Here is a 26,817-nt window from a genome sequence, read left to right as displayed (position 1 = left end):
GTTTTTTCCCTGCTCAAGTTTGTGTTTACGCCGTCAAAGATAAGATTCTCAACGTTTCTATCCTGAGAAAAAAACAAGAACTATTTTCAATTACATATTCTGAAATTGCATTCAATAGTGAGATTTTAATTATCTATTTCATTGACCACCCTTTTGGTCGTATATTTTATCCTTTTTTTCAAAGTTGGCACATACAATATAGTATTAAATGCATCTTGTTAGTTAGAAAAAAAAAACATGAAAACCAGATACTCAATTGAGATAAAGAAATATAAGCATTGTTTAAATTGAAGGAAAATGTTTTTTTAACAATTTTTTTATAACTTTTTTACAATAAATTATGTGACAGTTCATGATTGATCCGTTTTAAATATACACACTAATAAAATATTAACACAGAATCTATTGTCAATATTAAGGTTTCATCGTCCTTGTTTAAAACATGTGAAAAGATTTTTCTTTGTAAGAAAGAACCATGATATGTTACAACTTTTTGAGAATAAATTATGTGTCATTATTTTATTGGTCCGTATGTTTGAAACGAATCAATCACAAACTACTACATATATTGTTATAAAAAAATTATCAAAAAAAATTGTTAAAAAAATCATTTTCCTATAAGAAAATATCACACAATCTCGACCTCGAGATAACCACCCCAATTTCTTATGTGGGTCTGCTATTTCATTCCTCAAAATTAATTATAGGCTTAAATGCTTACTTCGTCTTCGTCTCCATGGTAAGAGGTGAATTTCTGGTTAGTACCCGATTTTAAAAATGAAGACATTCAGTCTCTATGTTATGAATAAGGTCCACACAGAAAGAACAAGTTCAACAAATCATCAAAAAAAAAAAGCTAAACAAGAGAGAGAAAAAGCTGGACAACATAAGAGAAAAGAGAAAAAGTACAATCACATCAGCATGGACTTAACTCCGTTGCTGCCAACTTAACGGGAAGGACCTTATTCATACACTTTTCATAACATAGGGACTCAATGTCTTCATTTTTAAAACCGGGTACTAAAGAGAAATTCACATCTTAACATGAGAATGAAGTAAGCATGTAAGTCTTAATTATATTACTATCATGTTAAATATGATTTTAGTTTTAGTAAAACAAGTTAATTTTAATTTTAATTTCTATGACGTTGAAAATAGTAATTTTCAATCCTAGTATGCATGATATCATATAACGACTTATATGTTGAAGAAAAGTCAAGTGACTGATTTTAATTGGTACATAATAATATTGTCAAACAATATTAATATGTATATTAAATCTAAAAACCTCTTTAAATTTAAAAAATATTATTTACTCGATAAATATTAGAAACTGAAAGTAGGGTTTTGAAACGTTTTTGGTGTGAACATATTTAAACTTAACTCATTAATTCTACATAATCTAAAATTATATTTGAATCTGAACGAGTTATATTTAAACCTTGTTATTAAAAACTTGCTTAGACCTCCTAATTTGTAGCCATTTTCCTTCTATATTATGTATTACTCGTACCATTGTCACCCTTCTCTAATATTCTTTTTGAACTTATTATATATTTCTTCTTTCTGTCTTTCAATTGTGCTTTTTTAAGTTTATTAAAAATATTTTTTTATGTTGTCTTATTTATGTAAGTATGTATTTATCTTATAATACATTTTTTCTCTTTTTATTTCTTTGAGGATATATGTTTTCAGAAAAACAAGAATTGTTATTCACTTAACTTTCTTCTTGGAAATTAGTGATATACAACTTTCTCGTGTATGAGTTATATTAGGTGCTATTAAGATCCTTAGGAAATAGAGTCAATAGATTTACTACTTATGAAGTATGAGTTGTGTTATAGAATAAATTTGACATCACTTTCTCATAGAATATCTATGCAACAGTGGAAAAGAAAGCTGATAAAGTAGAGAAAAGAGAAAAGAGAAACCGGAGAAAAGTAGACTGAAAAAAATATCAAGTTTTCATTATGTGGGAAGAGATACAGGAAAAGAAATATATAGGAAAAGAAACTGAAACAGAATGACAGAAACTAAAACAGAATAACAGAAACTACAATCCTAACTGTAAACCAAGCAGTGCAGGTCAGTGAAATCGGTGTAATGAATCAACACAACCGAGCGGTTCAGGTTATTGATACCGAGCGGTACATTGAATTAATACAAGAGCGATCGTCACAACAGTATAACCGAATGATATAATGAATCAACACAACCGACCGGTGCATTGAGTCAATACAAGAGGGATCGGCACAATACAAGAGCGGTATATCTGTTATCACTTTCAATATAAAATTTTAACATTCAAGATTTGCAAACATTTTTTATCTATATTATAGCTAAGATCATATTGTACTAGCTGAGATTATGTCATATTAATCATGTTACACTAGTTGAGATCGTATATTATAGTTAACTAGTATCATCACGACGAGATGCATTTAAGGCAAATAATACATCAATCTAACGTTGCAATATGAAATTTAATGTGATGTCCACGTATTATACATTCTTAAAATAGATAGCATATATAAGTTAGTATCTCTTAATGATATTAATTAATTTTCCTTACTTTATTTGAAGAACAGGTTGATTGGTTAAGTTTCGTCTTCTTATTTATAGTTTGGGATTTTATTTGTTCCCTTTAATATAATAAGCCATATAGATTCTAGAGTAATATTATCACAATTAACTACATTTTCTTGTTGAGATTTTTGTATTATATCTTATTATATCATGTTTATCTTAGAATATTTTGAAGAATCTTAACTGGAATATTAATTTGTTGCTTATTTCACCTATTTTCTTAAGTAATTATTGTTGCTTAACAGCTATGACAATTGAGAATAGTAAGAGAATTGATATCGTTCATCTAAAATCTCAAATATTAATTAAATGTCTTTTCAATAACAATAAAAATCATAACAAATAAAATATAATATTATTAAATATTTAATGTTAAAATGATAAATATTTTTTTCATTATGAAATATTAAGAAAAATTAAAATGTAACTTTGCCACTAAATTATTGGGAGAGCAATACGGTTTCTTTTAATGAAACGTAATCTTTATTGAATGGGAAAGAATTGTAACAGATAAATATTTAATTTCAAATAGTTAATACAATTAATTATTTAAGTTTTAATGTGAATCTGTGTATTAAATTAGAACGGTCCAACATCAGCTTATCTTTAATTTATTTTCATTTAATAAATCATAAAATCTTAGTTTTCTTTTTTATGAATTGTATTCTATTATATTTAAGATCTATAATTTATATTTAAGTACAAAGGTTTAATAAGATTTCTTTTATTTTTTAATACTTATATTTGAATTTGTTGTATAAAAGAATTAAGGTTAATGTTCAATATAGTAAAATAATTTACCTGAGTTGAATATATACAAAATGATTCTATTTATAATAAAAAAATATGAATATAAATAAAAAATAATGTCAAGATAAAAGATAAACTAGTTAAAATATCTAATAATTAAATATATTTAACTAAGAGAAAAATAAAATAAAATATTTTTTTATATTCTATAATTTAATTAGGTCTTAAATTTTTTCTATCAACATATTGTAAGAAAAATTTAAAATTTAAAATTTTTAATACGATCCTTATAATAATTTGGTTTTTAAAACAAAAACACAACAATAGTGAAGTTTTATGTTATAAAGAAAAATAGGATAAAACATGTTCTCACGAAGACTATTTCATCATACAAAAGTATGCTATTACTTTAAGTGTTTCATTTTATTTCAAATTATTTATCATTTAAAAAAAACTACATTGTCTATTTTTTTTTAATTTGTATATTTCATTGTTTTTTTATTCAATCAAATAGGTATATTAAAGAGTTTATACCATCCAATTTTTTTATTTTATAAAAAATAGATTATATTATTAAATATCTTATCTTTATCATTTATTAATTTATTAATATTTTTATTTTTATTTTAAACTTAACTCATATTTTTTTCTATTATAAATAGAATATCTTATATCTATAAATAATATCATATTTATATATTATAACTAAATCTAATTTGGTAGGTTAGTTATTATTTATCATTGTGATATTATTTATTATATTATTATTATACTTATAAATAAATATTATTTTGATAGCAACATATTCTTATAATAGATATTAATCTTATAAATATAATCAAAGAATACTCATTCTCACAGTCTATTATAAATATTGATACTCTTCGTTATACAAATATCTTAATTTTTTTACTGACTTCAGCGAGTCTTCTTGTAGAAAATCTTTTTCTTTCAACAAAAAGAATAGTCTCTCTTGTAAACAAAAGGAACAATCAAACTGTTCTTAGGATTTCATCTCTCCCAAGTCCAGGAGAGATCCAGGTAAGATCACATTCGATAACATACATAGAAAATAGGTTATGAAACGTAAGAAAATTATATTATCATCTAATCACAACCATCATACATTTTTTTTTTTTGGATTTTACAAGTAAACTGGCAGTGATTTCTGACTGAATAACTGTACACTGTTTTCTATATTGGTAATGCGTAGTTATTACATTCTAAAATAAAGATATCAATTAAAACCTGATCATAAATTTAGTATGAAACAATTATATTCCTTAAAAGAGTAAAAGGTTACGGTTGGATATTCAAGTGTACAAGGAATAATTGGTCCATGACTAAAGTAATCTCTGTAATGAAAACTTTTCAAAACAAGAGGTTAATCAATCCCCATCAATCCTTCACATATGGTAACCCCTTGATTCCCTTATCAAAAATTGTAGTAAATAGAAAATAATTGATTCTGTAGACTTTCCATTGATAAATAAACTGCACCACAATTTGTTGAATGTGCTTACCTCATATACACTTTGTCCTGATTCACCATTCATTTGAAGGAGTGAGAGAAAGTTAACAAAGCATTGATTGCATTGTGTTTTGGTGACGATCTCTAGACATGGAAGAAGAGGGTAATGGGAAGGGTGAAGAGGCATTCAGGAACACAAGGGTGCCACCATGGACAAAGCAAATCACAGTGAGATCAGTGGTCACAAGCTTTGTTCTCAGTCTTCTTTTCAACTTCATTGTCTGCAAACTCAACTTCACCACAGGGATCATTCCATCCCTCAATGTAGCTGCTGGATTGTTGGGGTTTGCAGTGATCAAGTCCTACACTACCCTTCTCAACAAATGTGGCCTTCTCAGAGAACCTTTCACTCGCCAGGAGAACACTGTCATTCAAACCTTCGTTGTTGCATCTTCTGGAATTGCATTCAGCAGTGAGTTTTTAATTATCTCTTTCATTGACCACCCTTTTGCTCCTGTATTTTGTAATTACTTTTCAAAGCTGGTATATATAACACAGCAATGAATGCATGTTGTTAGTTAAAAAAAAAACATGAAAACCAGTATATTAGGTTCAGGGTAACACATTAAATAATAGGACTTCTGTATATAAAATCTTTGTTTTCTTAATGAATTCGCCTTGAATCTTTTGTTTTCCCCAATTTTTGACTAATACTGAGTTGTTGGCTTTGATTACTGCATAATATGTTTTACTTATATTTAATATTGGTGTGAAAAGGTGGCATGGGAAGTTATCTACTCGGGATGAGTCCATACATTGCTGCTCAAGTTGATGGGGGGAACACACCAATCAATACAAAAAGTCTCTCCCTTGGTTGGATGTTTGGTTTCCTCTTTGTTGTTAGTTTTGTTGGTCTCTTCTCTATAGTTCCCCTGAGAAAGGTAGGTTGAAACAAAACTATAGCAAAGTTTTACAGTTTCACCTTCATTCATGTAAATTTCATTGCAGTTTATTGAACCTAAAATTTCAATTGACATTTCACAGATGATGATTTTGAAGTACAAACTAACATACCCTAGTGGAACTGCCACAGCTCTTCTTGTCAATAGCTTACACACACCAAAAGGAGCAAAACTAGCAAAGTATGGTTTTGCAATTCATATGTATACATAAACAGACAGTACACCATATGCAATAAACTGATCTTTTTCTAACTTTTTGGCGTACTTAACTTTACCATTCTTGTGTAAACAGGAAACAGGTTGCTTTGCTTTTCAAAAGTTTTTGTGGCAGCTTTGCTTTTGGTTTTTTCCAGTGGTTTTTCACTGCAGGAGATGGTTGTGGGTTCAGCACTTTTCCCACATTTGGTCTCCAAGCCTACAGCAAAAGGTATGCATATATGTCTTCCAGCCAAATGTATCTTGTCTTCTTTTATTTAAGATTGATTGGCATATCACTAGAAATCAAGACAAATCAGATTACTGAATTTTCCATCTAGCAACATATTTCTTTAATTAGACTATAATCCTCATGTGGTAAGACTTTGTAGTGAGAGTATAGTAACTCATACTGTGCATATTTCCCAACACTCTTTTCTCCCATATTTAAGTAACGAAATCAATAATCTGGGGATACAAAATTTACAGGTTCTACTTTGATTTCTCATCTACCTATGTTGGAGTTGGAATGATTTGCCCTTACTTGATAAATGTATCTCTGCTTCTTGGAGCAATAATCTCATGGGGAATCCTATGGCCTTGGATTGAACAAAAGAAAGGAATCTGGTATAGTGCAGATTTACCTCCTAGCAGTCTAAGTAGCATCCAAGGATATAGGGTAAGCATATATATCCACTTAGCAAGCTTCATAGTTCATAGTTTGTAACATGTCATTTCAAAGTTAAAATTTGTTTACAATATTTAATTGTGCAGTGCTAATCATAAGAAAAATCCATGAACAGGTCTTCACTGCAATTGCTATGATGCTTGGTGACGGTCTTTACCATTGTGTCATCATGCTGATAAGAGTTGCCTATAGTCTTATCACGGAACACCTCAAGAAAAAAGAGTCACTCCATCCAAACCCGGACGATGTTGATAAAATCCCAAGTGCAGATTTAGATGCTCAACGTCGCACTGAGTATTTCTTGAAAGATCAGATTCCCTCTTGGGCAGCTTTCAGTGGCTACATTGTTCTTGCAGTTATTTCCATCATAACAGTGTCACACATCTTTCCTCAGCTGAAATGGTATCATGTACTAATCACTTACCTCATGGCTCCTATTCTAGCCTTCTGCAATGCCTATGGATGTGGCCTCACTGATTGGTCTTTGGCATCAAACTATGGCAAAGTTGCAATAATTATATTCAGTTCATGGGTTGGCCTTGAGAATGGAGGCATCATTGCAGGCCTTGCATCATGTGGTGTCATGATGAGCATTGTTTCAACAGCTTCTGATTTGATGCAAGACTTCAAAACCGGGTACCTCACTCTTGCATCTCCAAGGTCAATGTTTGTTAGCCAAGTTTTAGGTACTGCCACAGGGTGTCTTGTGTCCCCTTTGATGTTTTGGTTCTTCCACAAGGCCTACAAACTTGGTGACCCTCAAGGCTCTTACCCTGCACCCTATGGAGAAGTTTACCGTGGAATGGCCCTTCTTGGGGCAAAAGGTTTCTCTTCTCTCCCCAAACATTGTCTCCAACTGGCTATCATATTCTTTTTCTTGGCTGTGTTTATTAACATAGTGCGTGATTTGTTGGTGCATTATGAGACCAAGTATAGGATATATAGGTTTGTTCCTAACGCCATGGCTTTGGCCATCCCATTCTATCTTGGTGGGTACTTTGCTATTGACATGTGCATTGGGAGCTTGATTCTGTTTTTGTGGGAGAAAAAGAACAAATCAAAAGCAAATGATTTTGGTCCTGCTTTGGCATCTGGACTTATATGTGGTGATTCTTTGTGGAGTGTTCCTGCTGCTATACTGAGTCTTGCTGGAGCCAGTCCACCAATTTGCATGAAGTTCTTGTCTAGTGCTGTCAATAAGAAGGTTGACACCTTCTTGACTGGTGGTCCTTGATGCTTCTTTGGTTGGATGATGATGTTCATATGAAGTTAAGGAATGATCAAACATTGTATTTGGATTTCTTGTTATACAACTTCGTTTTTCTGAATAAATATGGAGGCTTGGTTATGTAATTGTACATGTTGCACTGCTTTCTTTTATATCTCTACAGAAGTATGAAACCATTATTTAGCATTTCTGGTTATATTTCCTGAACAGCACGTCTCAACGTAGAACATAACAAGAGAGTTACATAGAATAGAGGAAGGGTACCCAATTTTATTCTTCTTAAGACAAGATCGTCTAAAAATCTTTTATTTTAAAGTTTAACAAAACCGTCTAACAAAATAGTTTTTATCAAATAAATCGTCTAAGATAAAATGCTAAATATAATATATGTCTAAACAATATCCTAAATGCTCTTCACTATTCAAAAAGATAAAGAAAACAGACTATATTAAACATTGCAATATAATGTTTGCGTAACTCCTACAAATAACATCTACTACTAATTGCAAAAAGTTTTTAAACTTTATTTAAATCTCCCTAGAGTTTGTATGTTATTTCAATCGTATGTAATGTTTATAAATGATTTGATTCCTAAATGATATAGTAAATTCACAATTAATGTTTATGTTGAAGTATATGCTTATGCTCCAAAGTTGATTAACAAGTTTTCTTAAGGTGAAGGTCTTTCAATAAGATCTAATTGTGAAGATGTTAAAGAGGGAACAAAATCTTCAAAAACAAAATCACATCATTGTGAGTAGAATTTTTGAACTTAGTTAGTCCAAAGTTAAACTCACATGCAAGATTTTTTTACAAAAATATGCAAAAATGGTGTGATATTTACGTATGTGGGCAATTTTATTTTACAGAAATAGGCAAGTTGTGCTGCCTCAAAACAATTTCATATGAAGAAGTCGTGCAGGGGGTGTATGACTTTGCCTTTGACACACAAGAAAAAGTGAAGTCATGCACTCTTCACACGTTTCTAGGCTCTCATAGTGCCAAAGTCATGTAAGGGACACGACTTCACTTATAATCGATTACTTGAGCTGTAATTCAAAAAAAATCCTCGAGTAAGGTAATCAATTACAAAAGGCTATAAGTGTAAAACCTAAGAGCTTTTGTGTTTCTTCACCATCTATCTTCTTAGATGAAAATCTTGTGTCTATTAGTTATCTCTTAACATGTGTAACAACTTGTGATGACTCATCAAAGCTACTCTAGTGAATATACATGTCACATTCTAACAACATAATTAAATGTTGCATTTAAGTTTTTTTTTGTCCTTTCTTAGATCTTTTATATGCACAACTAACATTATACACTTATTTATAATGGTCACATTTTTCTTTTGTTCTCCTTCAAAGTAAGGTGTTTGTTGACTTACTAAACTTTTAGTTATGTCAAACAACATTGAATTCTTGTTATGTTTAATTATGTTAACATTTGAATGATATACTAATTGAACAATCAACTCATGATCATGACTCTCACATATTACCTTCACAATTCACTCTTCTCCATCATGTACTAGTTTACTATCATAATTTAAATGGATAATCACATTTTTGTCTTCTAGTTACATTGAAATATAAGTTCTTTTTTATCTCTTATATTTATAATTTCTTTCATATCCTAACAAAAAAATATATATATATTCTATGTTCTCTGTAAGAAACTTCAATATCACAATTACAAATATAATCTGAATGTTACCCCATAAGCCATAAAGTAAGTCAATTTGCATATCAAGTACTTAGATAAATACATTACAACATAATCATATAAGATGTGTCACATTTTTACACAAATAATAACAAATTTTACTTACATCATCTAATGTGAAAGTTTTAACATAATCCTTTTTAACTAAGTCATCTTCAATTATCTTAAATTTCACAATGTCAGACATTTAATAGCATAAAAATAAACTTGGAATTTTAAATTTATGGGGCTGTACATGGAAACCATGGAGTGCAAAAAGAAATGTCCTCGGTTCATATGCCAGGAATGGTTTTGAACCGAACCGGTTTTGGCTAGTGTGGGAAATGGTGAACCGAACAGCATTTGTTTGAATTGCGTCATCGTCACGTGCGATTTATTGAGATGAAAAACAAAATTGAAAACCCCTTCGTCAAGTTTGTTCGGGTTCTAACTTAGCTTCCAATTCTTACTGTTATGGATTCTTCTTCTTCGACCCAGGTTAGTTCCACATCATACCCGTTTTCATCTTTCGATCGTTTTCTCTTTATTTGTTTATTTGGATTCTATTCTTTGTCTTTTATTTGTTTGTCGATTATCATCGTTTCTTTTATCAGTTGTTAAATCAAATCATTATTTCTGTTATATCTGAGTCTGACCGTGTCTTCAAACTTTAACCCCGAACCGAAGATGTATTTTTTTGGTTAAATAGATAGTGGCCTGCGTTTAATCTCTTGAAATGTGTTTCATTGACTAATATTATGAAAGGGAGGAAAGAAGAAATCATGTTTATCACGTTTTTTTTTTTGTTATTATTGTTTTAATTACTTTAGTCGAAGTTTTGTTATTTGATGTGGTACTCTTGCAAGTGTAGTTGTTGAATTGAACGGAAAATCAGATGTTAAATTGCTTTGTCACAAAATCAGGTTGTTAGGAAACACTCTGGATTTTTGTTCTCGAATACCCTTTTTAATTTTGAGTGAGGAAGTTTTTAGAATACCAAGAAAAGGAATGGCATGGGGTCAATAGGAAATTGCCCCTCTGGAGCAGGGAGTAAAATGTTAGTTTTGCCCTTGTTATGATGTAAATTGTTGTGGATGTGGTTGTTTGAGAAGGTAAAAAGTAGGGAACTTAGATCAGAGTGGGATTGTATGGAAAGGTTTGGTTTCATTCCAGAATGAGTTCATATTGACTTCATACCAAAACATGTTTTTGTTGTATAAAACCAGTGGAAAGTGTTCTTTTTCTATTCCAAGTTTTCTAGTACACAACATGCTCAACTTTGCAGGACATTTAATGGATCCTTATCTGTGAAATGACAAAATGTTAAACTGAAAGAGATATCAATCTATCACACCTTGCGTTTCAATTAGCTTATTTTGGGGAAAGGAAAAACAATTCTTTTTGGTGGAAGCTGTGTGAGATAGGTTTTAAGAAAATGCCATTCTTTCCCTAGAAAATGTTGAAACAAAAACATATTGTTAAGACAAGGGAGTTATGGCAACTGTGCACAGCCTAGCACAACTGTATCATTCATTCTTAGAAATTCCCTACATCAGGATGGATGCAAGTTGGCATATGAGACTTAACCCTTTAATTTCAAATATTATGTCGTGCTTATAATCAAATCCTTTGCCCCCAAATGGAAAGCACACATTAATTCGATGTGAACAAAATATCTGAAACTGGGTATTTGAGTTTGCTTATGTGTGGGTAATCAATTCCTTTAGCCGTAGGTTGGAGCTCTGTAACAAATAGTAGTGGAGTGGGTCATGGAAATGCTCTTTCGGAGATAACACAAAATGTGGCAGCTGATTCATGAAATGAGCAAAAGAGGAAAAGGGTGTGACTAGGCTAACCAACACATGTATGAGGGATTTTGTGTGAGCCAGAAAATAGAATATATTTCAATTAGGGAGAGAGAGTGGGGGTATGAGTGAATTTCTGACCTCTGACCCTCTTATTCTGTTTCTTCTTTGTAATCCTCTGCTACCAAGGTAGTGCATGAAATCCATCATTGCTGAATTATACAACAAATACAGAGAATTCTACTTCCCCTTCAAATTCCACTTTTAGTCAAATTACAAGCTCCTTAATGTATTATCATTCTTATTATTATTTATCAGACAAAAAATTGTGAATCTTTAACATTGGGAAAAAGAATAATGTATAATTATATTTTGTTTTTGTTTCTTGTAGTAGTAATTGAAGTTTGTAACATCTCTGGAAATCATATGATTTTGGACATCATTATTGTTAGCCCTTACGATTTCACGGTCTCAGTCATTTAGTAAATAGATGAGTTCATGGCTGTTATTGCTTGCCTTTTTTTTCTCTCTACAGTTTGAAAATTTTGTAGCTTCCTTGGTTGCTCATGTAAGTCACATATAGGAGCAATATGTAACTGAGGTTACTGAGAATTATGAGACAATATGCTGGGGTTGTGGACTGCGTGTTTTGCTTCCATCATGTGCATCTGCTTTCAAATGTGGCTGGTGTGGGGCTATTACAGATCAGAACAAAAAGAAACGTGACCAGAGGTGCATCAGGTGGAGAGTAGTGCGTGATCGATGCTTTGTTTCTGTTGTCCTCGTATTTATATTTTTTGTAATATGTAAGTCTCTGTTGTTCCTGTTGTTTTCTACTTTTATCTATTGTCACAATAATGAGCAGACTTGTTTTTATTTTTGTCAGGGTAGGTGTTATTTTAAAAAATTTCCTCCTTTTCTTTGTTTTTCTCTTCCTGCCAACATATTTTTATCAAATATCTGCCTAGTGTCAGAAGATTGTTTGATAGATTCAAATTGAGAGATGGTGTACAAGTCTTCTGTTACTACAGTCTAGTGCTTTGGTCGTAGTACTTTGGGTGACTTATAAATATACGTGATCCGAAGGTTTAGAGTATGAGATAAGCTAAATGAAAAGAAAATTCAACCAAAATAATTCAGAAAATCTACAGCGTACAAGAAAGGCACATCAGACAAACAAATTTAAGCAATCTTTTTACATCTCTACAAGTGAAAACCCTCTTGAATAAAATTAGGCAGAAGCCCAGAAAAATCGCTTTATCCCATACAAAAATGAAATTATGAAATATTTTGTAAAAGGCCTGGCATTCTTCTGCCATAATATTATGTTTTCCTCTTTCTTTATCTTTCCAATAAAATATTGCCTTCCCTTTAAAAATGGGAAAATCACTAGTAATGAATTGTTTTTACAATTTTTTATTTAGAAAAATTAGTCACTAAATAGTTACTCATTAAGCACTCCTTGTGCTAATTGTTCGTAAACCAGAATATGTAATTTCTTAACAAGAACTCCTCTTTCGTTTTTATTTTTAACATTGTTTCTGAAATATAATTTAATTTCAGATTCATATTTCTTGGCTCTTTCAAGATTCCATCTTGTTTTCTTATTCTTTCCTTTTCTACTTTTTGTTTGAGCAAAGGAAAAAAATTCCACTGTATTAGAAAATGCCCTCTCCATTTCCCAGCAGTGTTTTTGAATACCTAGGTTTTCTGGTTAGTCAAGGAAGCCTTTTCTTTACTAATTTATTATTTATCTGATGGAATTCGGGCATCTATATATTTTTCCCGATATAAAAACCAATCTTTGTGCTTTTATATTCAGCTTTTATAATAGGCAAGAATAATATGTTGGAAATCTCAAAAAATAAGCTAGTTTGACACTCTGAGAATTTAGAGAGATATCTTGTTTGTAATTTATTGCTAAATCAATAAACTGTGAATACCTTTGGTATAGATCTGGTCTGCTTTGGCGTGTAGAGACCATATCCTGCAATTTTAAGTTTTGATCTGCAATCTACTCACTAATTTGCATTGTGACTAGATTAAGATTTTATATGCCCGATGACATAAAAAGATGATTTTATTACATTGTTTTATTGAGTTTGGATTGGGTATGTAAAGAGTGCATGGATTTGATGTTATAGTTTTAGTTGTAGTTGGTGCTTTTAAGGATCTTGTAGTGCCGAGGAAATTGTTCTTTGGTTTATTATTTATTTTTCTCCCTAGGAATGTCAAACTATAACAGATCATCCTATCAGCAGTACTTCTTCTTTAAATGTTTTATTGTCAGTTAATCCTTGTTCTTCTAAAAATGGACTGAATTATTTTGTTATTTTCTTGTACATGTTTCTTTGTGCAGTTGGTGGGGTTTGGGCAGTTTATCCTGTTGTCTTTTCTATCAGTATTCTTTGTGGAGTTTTTCACTCAATCGTTACAGCAGCACTGTCCATTGCCACCGTTTCCTTTTTCAGCTTTTCAGCATTTAGGTGTGCTGGCGCACCAGCAAATGTGTTATGGGGAAGCTACCCTGCTGTAGGGAAAGGTGACCTTGAAAATTATACTTTTTGTCACTACTGCTCGAAACCAAAGTCACCTAGAGCTCATCATTGTCGTTCTTGTAGAAAATGCATCCTGGACATGGATCATCACTGCCCATTTGTAAGTTTTCACTTTCCATCATCTTCTAGTTATGGAAATATCAATTTCATTGTTGCAATCAGCACTTCAAGTTTTGATTTATATAGTAATTAATGCACACCTTCTTTAATTGTACAACTTTTAACCATGGGTTTTTAGGTATATTGATAGGTCTTTGAAGGTTTACATTAGGAAAAATAAAACATAGAAGTTAGTAAGAAGTGGTTAGGGGTAGTTAGAAAGAGTTTAAATAGCAGTTAGGGAAAGTTTTTACTGGTAGTTAGGCGGTTTCTGTCTTTTAAGGAGGGAGGCGTGTACTAGTTCTGGTTGTTGAGTGTTTCATTTCTGAAGAGGGACTGTTCTGTGTAGAAGGGAATGTTTTCCTTTGGAGGTTGTTGATTGTTTTCAGTATTTTCCATTCAATAAACTGCTGCCTCAAAGTGAGGATTCAGTTCTCTGTTTGTGATTGTTTATTTTGAGATAGAATCTAGGTTTTTTGTCACCAAGAAACCTAACATATATTGTATACATTCCAAGTTTTAGCTGTATACTTTTGTATGGATCTTAGTTTGGCTGTTGCTAAAGAGTTTCTTTGTTGTTGTGAATTGTTTGTTTAATTACTCATGTAAATCCTTTTCTTATAATAATTCAAAGTATAATATAGGGAAACCTGATAGGTTTCTTGATAGCAAGAAACCCGGGACACACTCAGGTTAGCACACTGAACACGGACAACACTCAATCTCACAAAGGAAAAAACTGTATAATTATTCTTGTAACACAGAATGATGTCCGTAAGCATCCAAGAGAGAATTCTCCCTTCAGGCATGAAGATGACTGATTTTTTTGGCTCTCCTGTAATCTTTACCTACCAACTGTTCTAGAATGGAGGATTTTTTGGTGGTTAGAGTGATACAATAGCATTATAAACTTGCTTTGTCTTAATGCTGGTTTGGTCATAATTCTTTGGCAGATTGGGAACTGTGTTGGTGCAGCTAATCACCGGAGCTTCATTGGCTTTCTGATTTCTGCAGTGTTGAGTACAATCTATGTCTCTATCATGTCTGTATATGCAGGCTTGCATCTGTGGCCACCGTTGAAATACTCCCTTAGGCACATAGACGGGGTTAGTGGAACCTATCTGGCATGGAGAATTTTGAATGAAATTGTTGTTGCATTCCTGAGATCTGCCCTGCTTCTTTCCTCTAGAGGACTCATTCTTGCTTATCTGTTTATTGCAAGTGTTTCGTTGCAGATAGGATTGACCGTTCTTTTGTGGCAGCAGCTCTCCTATATATACGAGGGGAAAACTTATTTGAGTCACTTGAGTCCACAAGCAGATAATGAAGAAGAGAAGAAAGATTGTCAAAACCTTGTTAGATTTTTTGGTTTTCAATATTCTGTAACGAGATTTTTGCCAAACTTCCGTGTTACTCGAAAGAGACACGTCAAATGAAAACATCTGTTTTAGGCAATGGCATTGACACACTTTCACAATCTGTATCAGTATAATTGGATTCTTTTCAGAAAAAGATCACATGTATATAACGTGGATGAGCATAAATTCTTTTCATGATGGCCTGACTCTTATGTGTTGGTGAATTAGTTTCCAATTGTGTTTTAGTATTGCCCTGAATATTGTATGGCAAATTTTAGGGACACAATATTCATTGTGTTTGTGTCTAAAATCAATTGGGGTTGTGTTTGGAGTTTTTGAGGGTGGTTTGTTCTTCTAGTTGTGTACAAAAGAGGATATATGACTCTTGATCTAGAGTTTTTGAAGTGTTTAAGCGAATAGATGATTATTTAGGATTCTCTTGGTACTTTTACTTCCAAGTTTGAATAAATTAAACCATTTTCTTTAGGCTTAGTAAGTCTGAAGATCTCATTTTATTAAAAAAATGAACTGTGGAAACAATTTAAACCTATGATGTACTGAAAAAAAATATTTTATTTTGTGCAGTGCTGGTGTATAAGACCCGTTGAGAATATTATTTTCATGAGTTTTTAACAAGCAATACATAATCTTGGATATTTAATTAGCTTTTTGTATTACTTTTATAAAATAAATTTTGTGGTACATTTTACTAGTAAATTATTATTTTAAGAGTTACAAGGTTGAAATGGGGGATTGTGAATATTTAGAAGATACAAGGTTAATTTGAAAAGTTTGACAGGATAGATAGAAAAGGTTGTAAGTTCAAATCCTCATATTAATAAAATTAACAGATAAAAAAATTATTTTACAGTTTGTTTAAAAGGATTGTTTTCAGTTTTTGATGGACGTATCAAGTGCCTTTATGCATATTAATGCTACAAAATACATATATAGAGAGTATATATATTTACTTTTCATTGACAAGGACAAAAAGGAAATTAGTCATTCCAAGAAATTTTACCTTAAGATTGCCACGAGCTTTGGAACAAACTATGGTCGTCAAAGAAATTATACGTGGTTAGTTAAGAAAAGGTTAAATACTAGTCAACATGAAATATATAAAGAACAATAGTCAAATAAATACAAAATCAACATATTCATAGAAAACGACTATAATAAGAACAAAACCCATTTTCCAAAACCACTTTTACAATCCTTTATTATGGTAGAACATGTTATCTAATATATAGAACCTAGAAAAATTGGGTCATAGTTGTAACTTCTAAATCAGTAGAAGAGTTTACATATCTAATATCCTATCAACATGCTAAAACGCTAACAAAATTTGTTTATTAATACTTAGACCTAAAGTTCATGAATTTGTACTTTTTTATTGCTTTTCTTTTTGTGTATTGTGCATTTTATCTGTTTCTTAATTACATTAATTTTTATATTTAAAATATTTTAACTCTTTTAATATATTAAATAAGTGTATTTTGAAAGCATAATAAAAGAAAATATAAAAAACTCACTAGAAAATATCTGGACTCAAAATTTATATAACATAATTAATTCATCCATCATATTGAATAGAGAGAGATACTATTACTGGTGAATTGTAATTTGTCTAGAGGCATCTTTTTGATATCATAAAGGACAAGTTTTATATTCTCTCTCTATTAATTATCATAATTTATTGCTTCCATGGATTCAACCGGATTATGATAAAATAGAAAAATCGGATTAAAAAGAAATAAAATAAAAAGAAATCAATTGGCAATTAAGCATGCAAAGTAGGTAATTCAAATCACACAAAGAATCTTGAGAAATAAAATCATGTTGATTTAAAAAGAGAAACACAAATTTCTATTAATGCTCTTCTCTGCATGCAAGCTATTAAAAGATCAAGATATAATGCATGAGTAAAATTATTCATTTAAACATCATATTAATTATTATTATTATTATAATTATTATTATTATTAGTCATTTCGTTCAATATATTATGAAAGGTTTTACATATTTTAATAAAGAATTATATGAGCATGGCGACAATTACTTCAATAACTTTCCAAGTGCCTTGCATCTCTCTTGGCTTATTAATAGTACTCGTTAACTCTTTAAAATATATATATATATATATATATATATATATATATATATATATATATATATATTTATAGATCCAAAATACAATAATTTCCTTTGCAAAGATACTCCCTAAAGAACTTAACAACAAAATAACAAATAGCATAATGAAAATAAAAATAATAGTAATATAGTATATGAGACCTCTATTTTAAACACACTTTTGAACTATTTTAAGATAGATTAGATGCATGATTTTGGACATAAACATTAATCAGAGTATGAAAATTTTGGTTTTCATATTTTGTTTTTCATCCGTATCCCAAAAAATTTCTCACCAACCTTTGTCTATTTCTAAATACAATTGTATTCCTATGGTCTTGTATATTCTTCTCTCATAGCAAATCATTTTGCAACAATATTTGCCAAGTTGATTAGAGAACAACATTTTATCCAACCCAATGCAACTAAACATAATCTTGAAACAAAATTAGTACTATGGTCAAACAATAAAATAAAGGAATACTATATCACCAAATTGCAAATCCATAAATTCCTCATAAGAGTATTCAGTCACCAATAAAGTTAAAAGGTTAAAAAAACTTGGGTTTGTGAATGTTCTTGTTAAGCTAACATAGCATGTTTGTGAAAATCAATAGGCTTCTGCCACAACAAATATAAGGCCACTAAAAAATCTGGAGATTACATTTTTGTATTTGTGATTCTCCTCAGTTAGACTTGGCCACAGAGATCTCCTGAGAAAAAAAGGACAAGACACCAACCAATTAGGGCAAAAACTAAGGAATCTTTTAATTTTCTTTAATGAAACAATATTCGAAAAGTATTTTCAGACCATAACAAGCCTTCATATTCAATTGAAAAGCATAGACAAAAGGAAAAAAAAATGAAGCCCTCCAAGTAAGTTATGCAAATTATAAAAGAGTTAGGTGAAGTTTATGAAATTGTATGATAAAAAGGAACAACAAAAACTAATTCAAATAATTTCTCAAAGCTAAAAATGAAAGTTTTTGTTGTTGTTCATTTTGATTTATTTTTCTTATGAACTGCTTACAACATTATATAAGCAATTCCATGTTCCTAAACATCATTTTTAATTTGAAAAATATACTTTGACACACAATAATTTTATATTTATTTAACATTATCTTTACTTATTTTATTTTTTTTTTGAAAAATTACAAAAATTCAATCAAACGTAATCATATCATTACTATTTTAATTTAGCTCAACCAAACAACATAAACTTTTTTTTTTTCACTTCCTACATATGTAAACCATCTAACATATACGAAAATGTTTAAATGCCCTATATTCATTTAAATCGCTGTACTAGCTAAATTCCACATACTCCAGAGAAAAATATCCAAAAAAAAAATGGAAAACAATGGCAGACATCTCTAGTGCAAGTCACAGTGATATGAAAACGCTATAGTGGATAATCAGTTGTTTTTATATTACCTTTAACTAAGAGATGGAAGAAACACCCTTATGAGTTGATTCTTTGTAACCTTCTTTCTGCAGGTAGGGCATTTACCCTGTGCAGCTATTGCAGTGTTAATGCAACACCTACAAAAGATATGACCACACCTCGTAGACATCGGTTCTTCAAATGCAGACATACATATTGGACAGTCAAGTGCTGGCGGCTTCTTAGGAGGTTCAGGTGTTTTCCTTTCATTTTCTTCCTAAAAAAATATCAATAAATTAATGAGTGGTATGATATCTAATCATAGATACGTTGATGTCACGTTAAGAAGTAGATTTTAAGTTTAATACAACTCCATAAAATCAGATTCTAAAATGAGGTTTATATCTAGTTATATACTATAAATTGATTTTATTTTTAGTCGATGTGAGACTTTCAACGCGATCAATACTACAGTAAGTGAGGCCACGCAGAAATCTTAAGCTGCAGTTTGGCTTGGAAGATTTCATTACCGTAGAACTGCTACCAGTTTCCACAGTTCTATAGACTTTTCCGTCAATTACTATCTCTTTTGGCAATTCTCCAGTCTCATCATCTGCAATGATCATGAATGATAGATCTTAAACCACCCAGTTATACCAAGAATATATATGAAATAAACAGCTTCAGTAGACAAGTCGTATACAAATACCTTATATATCACAAAAATAATGTGCAAACTCTACACAAACATTCTTGGTTTCCACATTCTAAAGTTGGATTTACTGTTATGAATGATGTATATAAATATCTATATCTATATATATCATAAATCTAAGGGCATGGATTGATTCATTTATATATATGTGCTGATGAATATCTATTATTTTCCTCATTTGCTGATCCTCCGGTAGTTTGCATTTCATCAACCATAATGTTATTCATTAGAGATAAAACCTTCTCATCGACAATGGAACAGATAGAAACAGTTTTCTTCTTTCAAAGACACAAATTGCTCACAAAAATGAACAAACACAGTGAAGAAAAATAGGGTGTAAGGCAAAGGATAGTAGACAAGCAAAATTTGTGAAGGTCATGTAAGGAAATGGAACTCATTCCAACCCATCAAACTACCCTCATTCAAGTAAACAATTCAAAATTAAAATTTATTTCAGAAAAGAAAAATTCATCACCACAATGTCTTTCTTTCAATTGTAGAAAACTAATTATAAATTTGAAATTGACAGTGTGACCATGCCAATTAAATTAAGGATCATCACTTCTTCATGAGGAAAAATAGAAACCAAACCATTCAATCTCATGAAAATACCAATACCCATACAGAATCACAGAAAAAATAAAAATTTTGCTCATTAATACAACACAGTGAGGACCAAATAATAGTACCCATATCATGTCAGATTTGGAACAAGGTCTCATGAAAAAACATTAAAAAAAACACTGATATACACTGTTGTTTTTAGTGGGCAAAAGGAAATAATTTATTAAAAGTTAAAAGATCTATATATGAAACACACAATCTATATACACAGCTATATGTTATTAGGTTTAATAAATACATTATAGTCATAATCTGTAAGTGTGAAATCTTATCAATATACCAACACATCCAATCAGAATAAAAAAAAAAAACACCACCAACTAAGACAAAATGATGATATATAACACAAGAAAAATTTAGAAAAGAAATCCCAAAATGATTTCATCACTGTGAAAAAATATTAATAAAGAGTTACCTATATCATAAATGCTCCTCCTCTTCATCCTTCTCTTCTGATTGCTCCGAGTCTGAGACAACAAAAATCACAACAAAACTCAGAACCATACACAGAAAATTAGTGTTTCCTAGCAAAACTGAACAAAATCGAAACAAACATCTTAGTTCTCTTTCATCAACAGGAACCGATCTTTCTCTTTTTCGGAGAAAACTAAACTTAATTTAGTTAATATGAGTGAACTTCAAACCTGAGCAAATGAAGTTGGTGACAGTTCAACCACGTCGTCATCATCTGCATCGTTCTGATCTGGATCAACATCGATTTGGACAGTGTTATCCTCTAATGGTGGCACCAGGTTCAGGTCCAGCTGCAACATCTTTCTCTGACGACTTCCCCTCAAAGATCGTGAACTCATCTTCACAGTCTGGTAAAGTTCAACAAGGTGAGCAAGAAAACAGAGAGAGAGAGAGAGAGACCCAATTCAGAAGAACAACTAGAAAAGATGGTAAAGGAAATGCACGTGCATGGTGAGAAGCACAGAAAAGAGATAGAAGAAAAATGAAGTGCAGAGATATAGAGAGAGATATAAAGAGAGGGAAAGAGTGTGAGAAATGGTGTCAAGTGACGAGAAATGGTGTCACGTGAGGATGGATGGTGTCATGTGAGAAATGGTGGCACGCTTTTCCACACGTGTGACTATCACTGGACCACACACTCCTTTCGAATTTTCATTTCGTCAACTGATACAATGTAACTCTCTTCTCATCAAACAAGTGACAGAATGCAAACTTTGTTTTTTTCCTCAAATTGTTGGTTATTTTTATTTTATATATATTAAACATTTATGGTGCCTTAATACATTTCATATTTTAAATGTTATTTATTACATTTTATATTTTACAACTTTTATAACATTTTTTGCAATATATTTTATTATTATTATTATATTATTATTATTAATATAATAATAATTATTATTATTATAATTATTATTATTATTATTATGTTTTGTTTAAATAGTATTGTTGTATTCATAATTGTTTCATTTATTTTTTCTCTTTCTACGTATAACGCACTTCGAACATGCCTTAAATTTCCTTATGTTTCCTTGATATATATTGAAAATTTCATTGATAAAAGAATTTAATATTTAATTATTTAAACTAAAGTTAAGAATGGACAAGATATTTATTGAAAATAGAGGTTTAATAGTAAAAGTAAAATATTCATTAATTCAAAAACATAACTTAACTTTTAATCTCTTAATTAATTTAAAATAATTCATTTAATACATTAAGTCATTTTCAATTTCTGATAAAAAAAAATTTCTTCAATTAAATACTCTTCCTTTTATTTCCTTTAGACAGTATCACATCTTCTGTAAAAAAAAAATCAAAGTAATGAGTATATATATTTTATTTTAAAATTTTACTAAATCATCTAATTTAGAGTAAAAAAATTATTTAAAATTTGTAAAAATAAAATTAGGCCATTTGATTTTATTTTTTCTAATGAGCAGAATATATTTAATTTTCTTTTATGATATATTAAAACAGTCATTAAGTCAGATAAATAATAATGTAATTTAGAATACAAATTTAAACTAAAATGTACTACAGTGAACAAATTAGAATATTAATTCATTTTTTTTAATTAAATCAATACATTAAGTTATATTTTTCTATATTAAAATTAATTATTATTCAGTTCTTAGAATCTAGATAAATAATTTAATTTGGAATAAAAAAATATTAACAAAAACACGTAACAAAAAATATAAATTAGACAATTTAATTCATTTTACAATTGAATTAATATATTAATTCTACTTTCCTTTACATAAAAACAGTCCATATTCAGGTTTTTAGTTCAACTAAAGAATATAATCAGAAGTAAAAGTATTAATTAAATTGTATAAAAAAATAAACATATTAGGAAATTTAAATTCATTTAAATTAATATATTAAACTCTCTTTTTCTATACATTAAAAATAATTGTTATTTTATCTTAGAATTAAACTAAATAATGTAATTTTTAAATAAAATTTATGGAAATAAATAAAAGTATCAAACTTAATTAGTTTTCCTAATTAAATTAATATATTTTAAGTTCTTTTTAATCTATATAATTGGCATAACGGTTGTTAGAAAACAACAAAAAGGATGTAATTTAAAATAAGGAAAACTTTTTTTAACTAATGTATAGAACATTGAAAGGCAACTAATTAAACAAGTTAATTTATTTTTTAATTAATTTAATATATTTCATTATCTTTATTTTTTTCCTATTATAACATTTTTAAAATTCTGACTCGTTATTTTGGATATTTTTAATTTAGTCTCAATTTTTTAAAAGATTATCTAAAATAATTTTTTTTTATCAAATTCTTGGTGTCATTACAATAATATTTGATATTATTGCTATTTATTTAATATATTAAACTAATTTGAGAGTGTTCAAAATAATAGAAAAAAATAATACTCAAGTAATAATGTAACTAGAACAAATTTCATTATAAAGATAAGATTTATGTGAACTAATACACTCTAATTTCATTATATATGTTTATTTGATGTGACATACGCAACACACTTTTTGACGTTGATGATTGAATATTTTAAACATAAAATTAAGGAAGTGGATATATCCAATAAACGAGTAAGATATACTCTAATTGATTTTTATATAATCTTAAAAAAAATAATTTAACTCGTATTATAAAATTAACTTATTAAAATAAAATTTATATTTATATATCTTTGATTATTAAAAATTGACCTTGTCCTTATAATTCAACTTTTATATATGGACATATAAGAATAACTTATGGTGAAATTGGAAATGGACATAAAAGAATAATTTAGTGGTGAAATTGGAAATACAAACTGAAAGAGATTGTGAGTTTAACTTTTTCCTCTAAAAAAAATAAAACTTCTACATGTTATTTGGAGTACAAGAATATTTTATAAGAATGTATATAACTTTGTAAATCTATCAAATAAGGAATTTAATTAATTTTTCGAAATAGGTTAGTATATTAAAATCTATGTATGTAAACACTACATACATTCCTTATTCATTTATCATAATCTAATTAAATGATGTACTTTTCAATAAAAACAAATATTCGATCCATAAAACGTATAGAACTTTATAAATTTATTAGGAAATTAATTCTTTGTTAATTAAATTCTATTTATCCATACAATATTCATAGTCCTTATTGAACTCAGAATTCAACTAAATCATGAAGTAATGCTGAATAAAAATATTCTTTACTAAGATGTATAGAATTTTTGTCAATTAATTACATTTGTTTATCAACTTAATGTATTAAATCTCTTTAATGTATACATTAAAATATCCAGTTCTTAGAGCTTAAATATATCATGTACTCTTTAATTATACAATATTATTAACTAAAATGTATAGAACTTTATAAATTTATAAATCTGGTATTTATTTCATTTTTAAAATTAATTAATATATTTAATGTAATTTTGAATAAAGTAATAAAACTTTATTAAAGAAAAATATTAATATATATGTTTAAATAATTTATAATTCTATTTGATACTACATTGCTGGCTGGGTGAAGGATATTTAAAACAGTTAATGCCCGTGTAGAGAACATCAAACATTTGGTGTTGGTGGTGCTGGTGTTTATAAGAGAAAAATGGCATGTCTACATATGGACAAATTTTGTATAATCTAATCAAAAATTCATTAATCATCTCAACAATTTTAATGGAAATTAGGTTTTTCTTTATTTAGTTCTATTTTAATGGAAATTATGGAAGAAAATTGTATTTCGTTCTTAACCAATGTATATTCTAATCTAGTCTTATATATCTATTTACATCATCAGAGAGAGGTATGTAAAGGATTTGTACTTCAGGAAGTACTTTAATTTGTTATTTGTCAACTAACATTAAAAAAAAACTAATATTATCGGTAGGTAAATTTCATAGATAACGTTCCAACTTCTCGGTATTTCACATTTTTTAATGGATTATTGACTACTAAGATCCATCGTTAATGTCTTCGTCAAAAACAATTATTGATGGATTATGGTCATCATAATTACCAATGAATGAATCTGTATGTAATTATCGACATATTATATTATCGACAGCCATTATTCGCTGATGATATAAAACTTTTGTTGAGTATAAAATTTTTTACGTAAGTTGTTAAACGCTCGACCTTGCTATTAGTTTTGAATGATACTTTTTTTTCAAGTGCTATTGAGAATATTTGCTGCAGTTTGATGAAACTTCCTCTTTAAAGAATAGTCATTTAGTTTAGGAAGCTCTTATATTTAAAACAAAAATGCAACTGCAGGTTTTTATACGAGAAGCATCGAAAGAGAATAAAACAATAATGCACAAATATTTTTCACTTTAATTGAGCTACGTCGAGTCTCCTCTAATCTTAGAGAGTTTCACTATAATCTTCAACAATATTACAACTGAGTATTTTCACTACTTATGGTATCTCTAGGCAATCCTGGTATCCCCTGATACAATGTCGAGTTAAGTTTCACCCACTCTTAGTTGTGCAATATTCTTTACCACTCCAAGTACCCTTAGTCAGCGAATAACTCTTGTTACCTTAGACTAGTTGAGTTTCACCCACTAGTAGTTTCCACTAGACAATCCTGGTATCCCCCAATACGCTGCCTAGTAATCCTTAACTCTCCTGAGTTATACATCAAGTGTTTGAATTCTCTTCAAAATTTGCAATCAATCTGATTGCTTACAAATCTTTAGATGATTACTCTCAAAAAAAGGATAGATATTCAATACAATATTGTCTATTGACTCGTTAAGTGTTTTTGTCTACTTACAAATAGTAATTTGATATTATAATGAAGTTTCAGAGTGTTTCTCGACTTTTTCTTTTTCTCTTCTTCTTAGATATTCTCTTTTGATCTTGAGCTCTTTTATGCTTTTTTTTTCTCGATGATATTAATATTCTCTTCTTAAGTTATTCTCTTTATTCTTTCTTCAAATCTTCTTCTATTTAAATGTTTCTCTATTCGTTAGACTTCAGCTTTTGCCTTGATTCTCATGTCTTATTTGTCTTGTCATGTGAAGCAGTCGTTAGTTAGAGTCAACTTGTCATAGTAGACTTACTTTTTTTTACGTTTATAGAAGTAGTACTATTTTCTTGACACAACTTCTGATGAAGAGAACGTTCCGTGAATGTCTTCTTTGTCTTTAACATCTACTTCTAATATATTTCTAATAGAGTACGTGGATGCGTGTAATAGGTGATCCAGTGACTATAAATGATAACAATCCTCCAAGTAAAGGTGGTCCAAAGCTAGAAGAAAGGCTATGGGGTTTGGTCCCTTTAGGTGAAGATGTGCGGAATATAGGGGATAATGGGTGGAAAGTGCGAAAGCAATAGTTGGATGAAGGTGAGAAGCTCACGCCTATGGTGGTTGTATTGTTGTGGTATAATGTTTGAAGGGAGCAATCACATCATACACATTTGGCAACTCTAGCCTAGATGCATTACTATTAATCCTTTAAATCACTCTAAAAGGTCCATCACCATGATAATTGAGTTTGGATCTTCTTTTGTTTTGGAAATCTTTCTTTACTCAAATGGAGCCAAACCTAATCTTCTTCTTCAAACATCAGCTCTCTTTTCCCTTTGTTGTGTTTGGCATACCTCTCAGTATGGTGTTGAATTTGTGAATTAACCTTTTCATGAATTTTCTTCACAAATTTGGACTTTGATACCTCTTCCTTATGAATGAAATTACTAGGATTTGGGAGAGGTATGAGGTCGAAAGGTTTGAAAGGATTGAAGTTATACACAACTTTAAAAGGAGACATCTTGTCGGTCTTATGAACCATCTTATTATATGAAAACTCAATATGGAGAAGATATTCATTCCAAGATTTGTGGTTGCCCTTTAAAAGAGCCCTCAACATGGTTCCTAATGTCCTATTAACAATCTCGGTTTGACCATTCGTTTTAGGGTGGCTAGAGGTAGAGAAAATAAGCTTAATTAGTTCGTAGTCTAGACCAAAGAGTTTTCAAAAAATGGTTAAGATTTTTGGTGTCTTTATCAGACATGATAGTCTTAGGCAAGCCATGGACTCTAAAGCCTTTTAAGGAAAAAATCATAACTAAGCTCAATAT

At 29.8% G+C, this 26,817-nt stretch overlaps 3 protein-coding genes across 4 annotated transcripts; 2 read left to right on the top strand and 1 right to left on the bottom strand.

The window, feature by feature from the left end:
* The first annotated feature begins 4,872 nt into the window (after positions 1-4,872).
* Positions 4,873-8,012, top strand: LOC148201211 (putative metal-nicotianamine transporter YSL7). The gene is made up of 6 exons (XM_088111863.1): positions 4,873-5,279; positions 5,585-5,748; positions 5,852-5,949; positions 6,062-6,196; positions 6,454-6,643; positions 6,768-8,012. The coding sequence occupies exons 1-6, from the start codon at positions 4,958-4,960 to the stop codon at positions 7,884-7,886; spliced, it is 2,028 nt and encodes a 675-aa protein (XP_087967989.1). The 5' UTR covers positions 4,873-4,957; the 3' UTR covers positions 7,887-8,012.
* Positions 8,013-9,931: 1,919 nt separating this feature from the next.
* LOC148201210 (protein S-acyltransferase 11-like) lies at positions 9,932-15,610 on the top strand. 2 transcript variants are annotated; one of them, XM_088111187.1, is made up of 5 exons: positions 9,932-10,082; positions 11,973-12,195; positions 13,749-14,047; positions 15,000-15,152; positions 15,282-15,610. In XM_088111187.1, exons 1-5 carry the CDS (start codon positions 10,059-10,061, stop codon positions 15,480-15,482), a joined length of 900 nt encoding a protein of 299 aa, XP_087967313.1. In that variant the 5' UTR covers positions 9,932-10,058; the 3' UTR covers positions 15,483-15,610. The 2 variants fall into 2 exon arrangements, with proteins under 2 accessions (XP_087967313.1, XP_087967312.1); XM_088111186.1 differs by having other exon boundaries at positions 15,000-15,610.
* Positions 15,611-18,022: 2,412 nt separating this feature from the next.
* Positions 18,023-21,178, bottom strand: LOC148201209 (E3 ubiquitin-protein ligase complex slx8-rfp subunit slx8-like). The gene is made up of 5 exons (XM_088111330.1): positions 20,905-21,178; positions 20,676-20,727; positions 19,452-19,534; positions 18,972-19,198; positions 18,023-18,247 (listed from the first exon to the last, which is right to left on the bottom strand). Exons 1-4 carry the CDS (start codon positions 21,070-21,072, stop codon positions 18,974-18,976), a joined length of 528 nt encoding a protein of 175 aa, XP_087967456.1. The 5' UTR covers positions 21,073-21,178; the 3' UTR covers positions 18,023-18,247; positions 18,972-18,973.
* Between the last annotated feature and the right edge of the window lie 5,639 nt (positions 21,179-26,817).

The sequence above is a fragment of the Vigna umbellata genome, chromosome 4, assembly GCF_029865625.1.
Source record: "Vigna umbellata cultivar VRB3 chromosome 4, Vumbellata_1.0, whole genome shotgun sequence".
NCBI classification, from domain to species: Eukaryota; Viridiplantae; Streptophyta; class Magnoliopsida; order Fabales; family Fabaceae; genus Vigna; species Vigna umbellata.
This window is presented reverse-complemented; position numbering and strand designations above follow the sequence as displayed.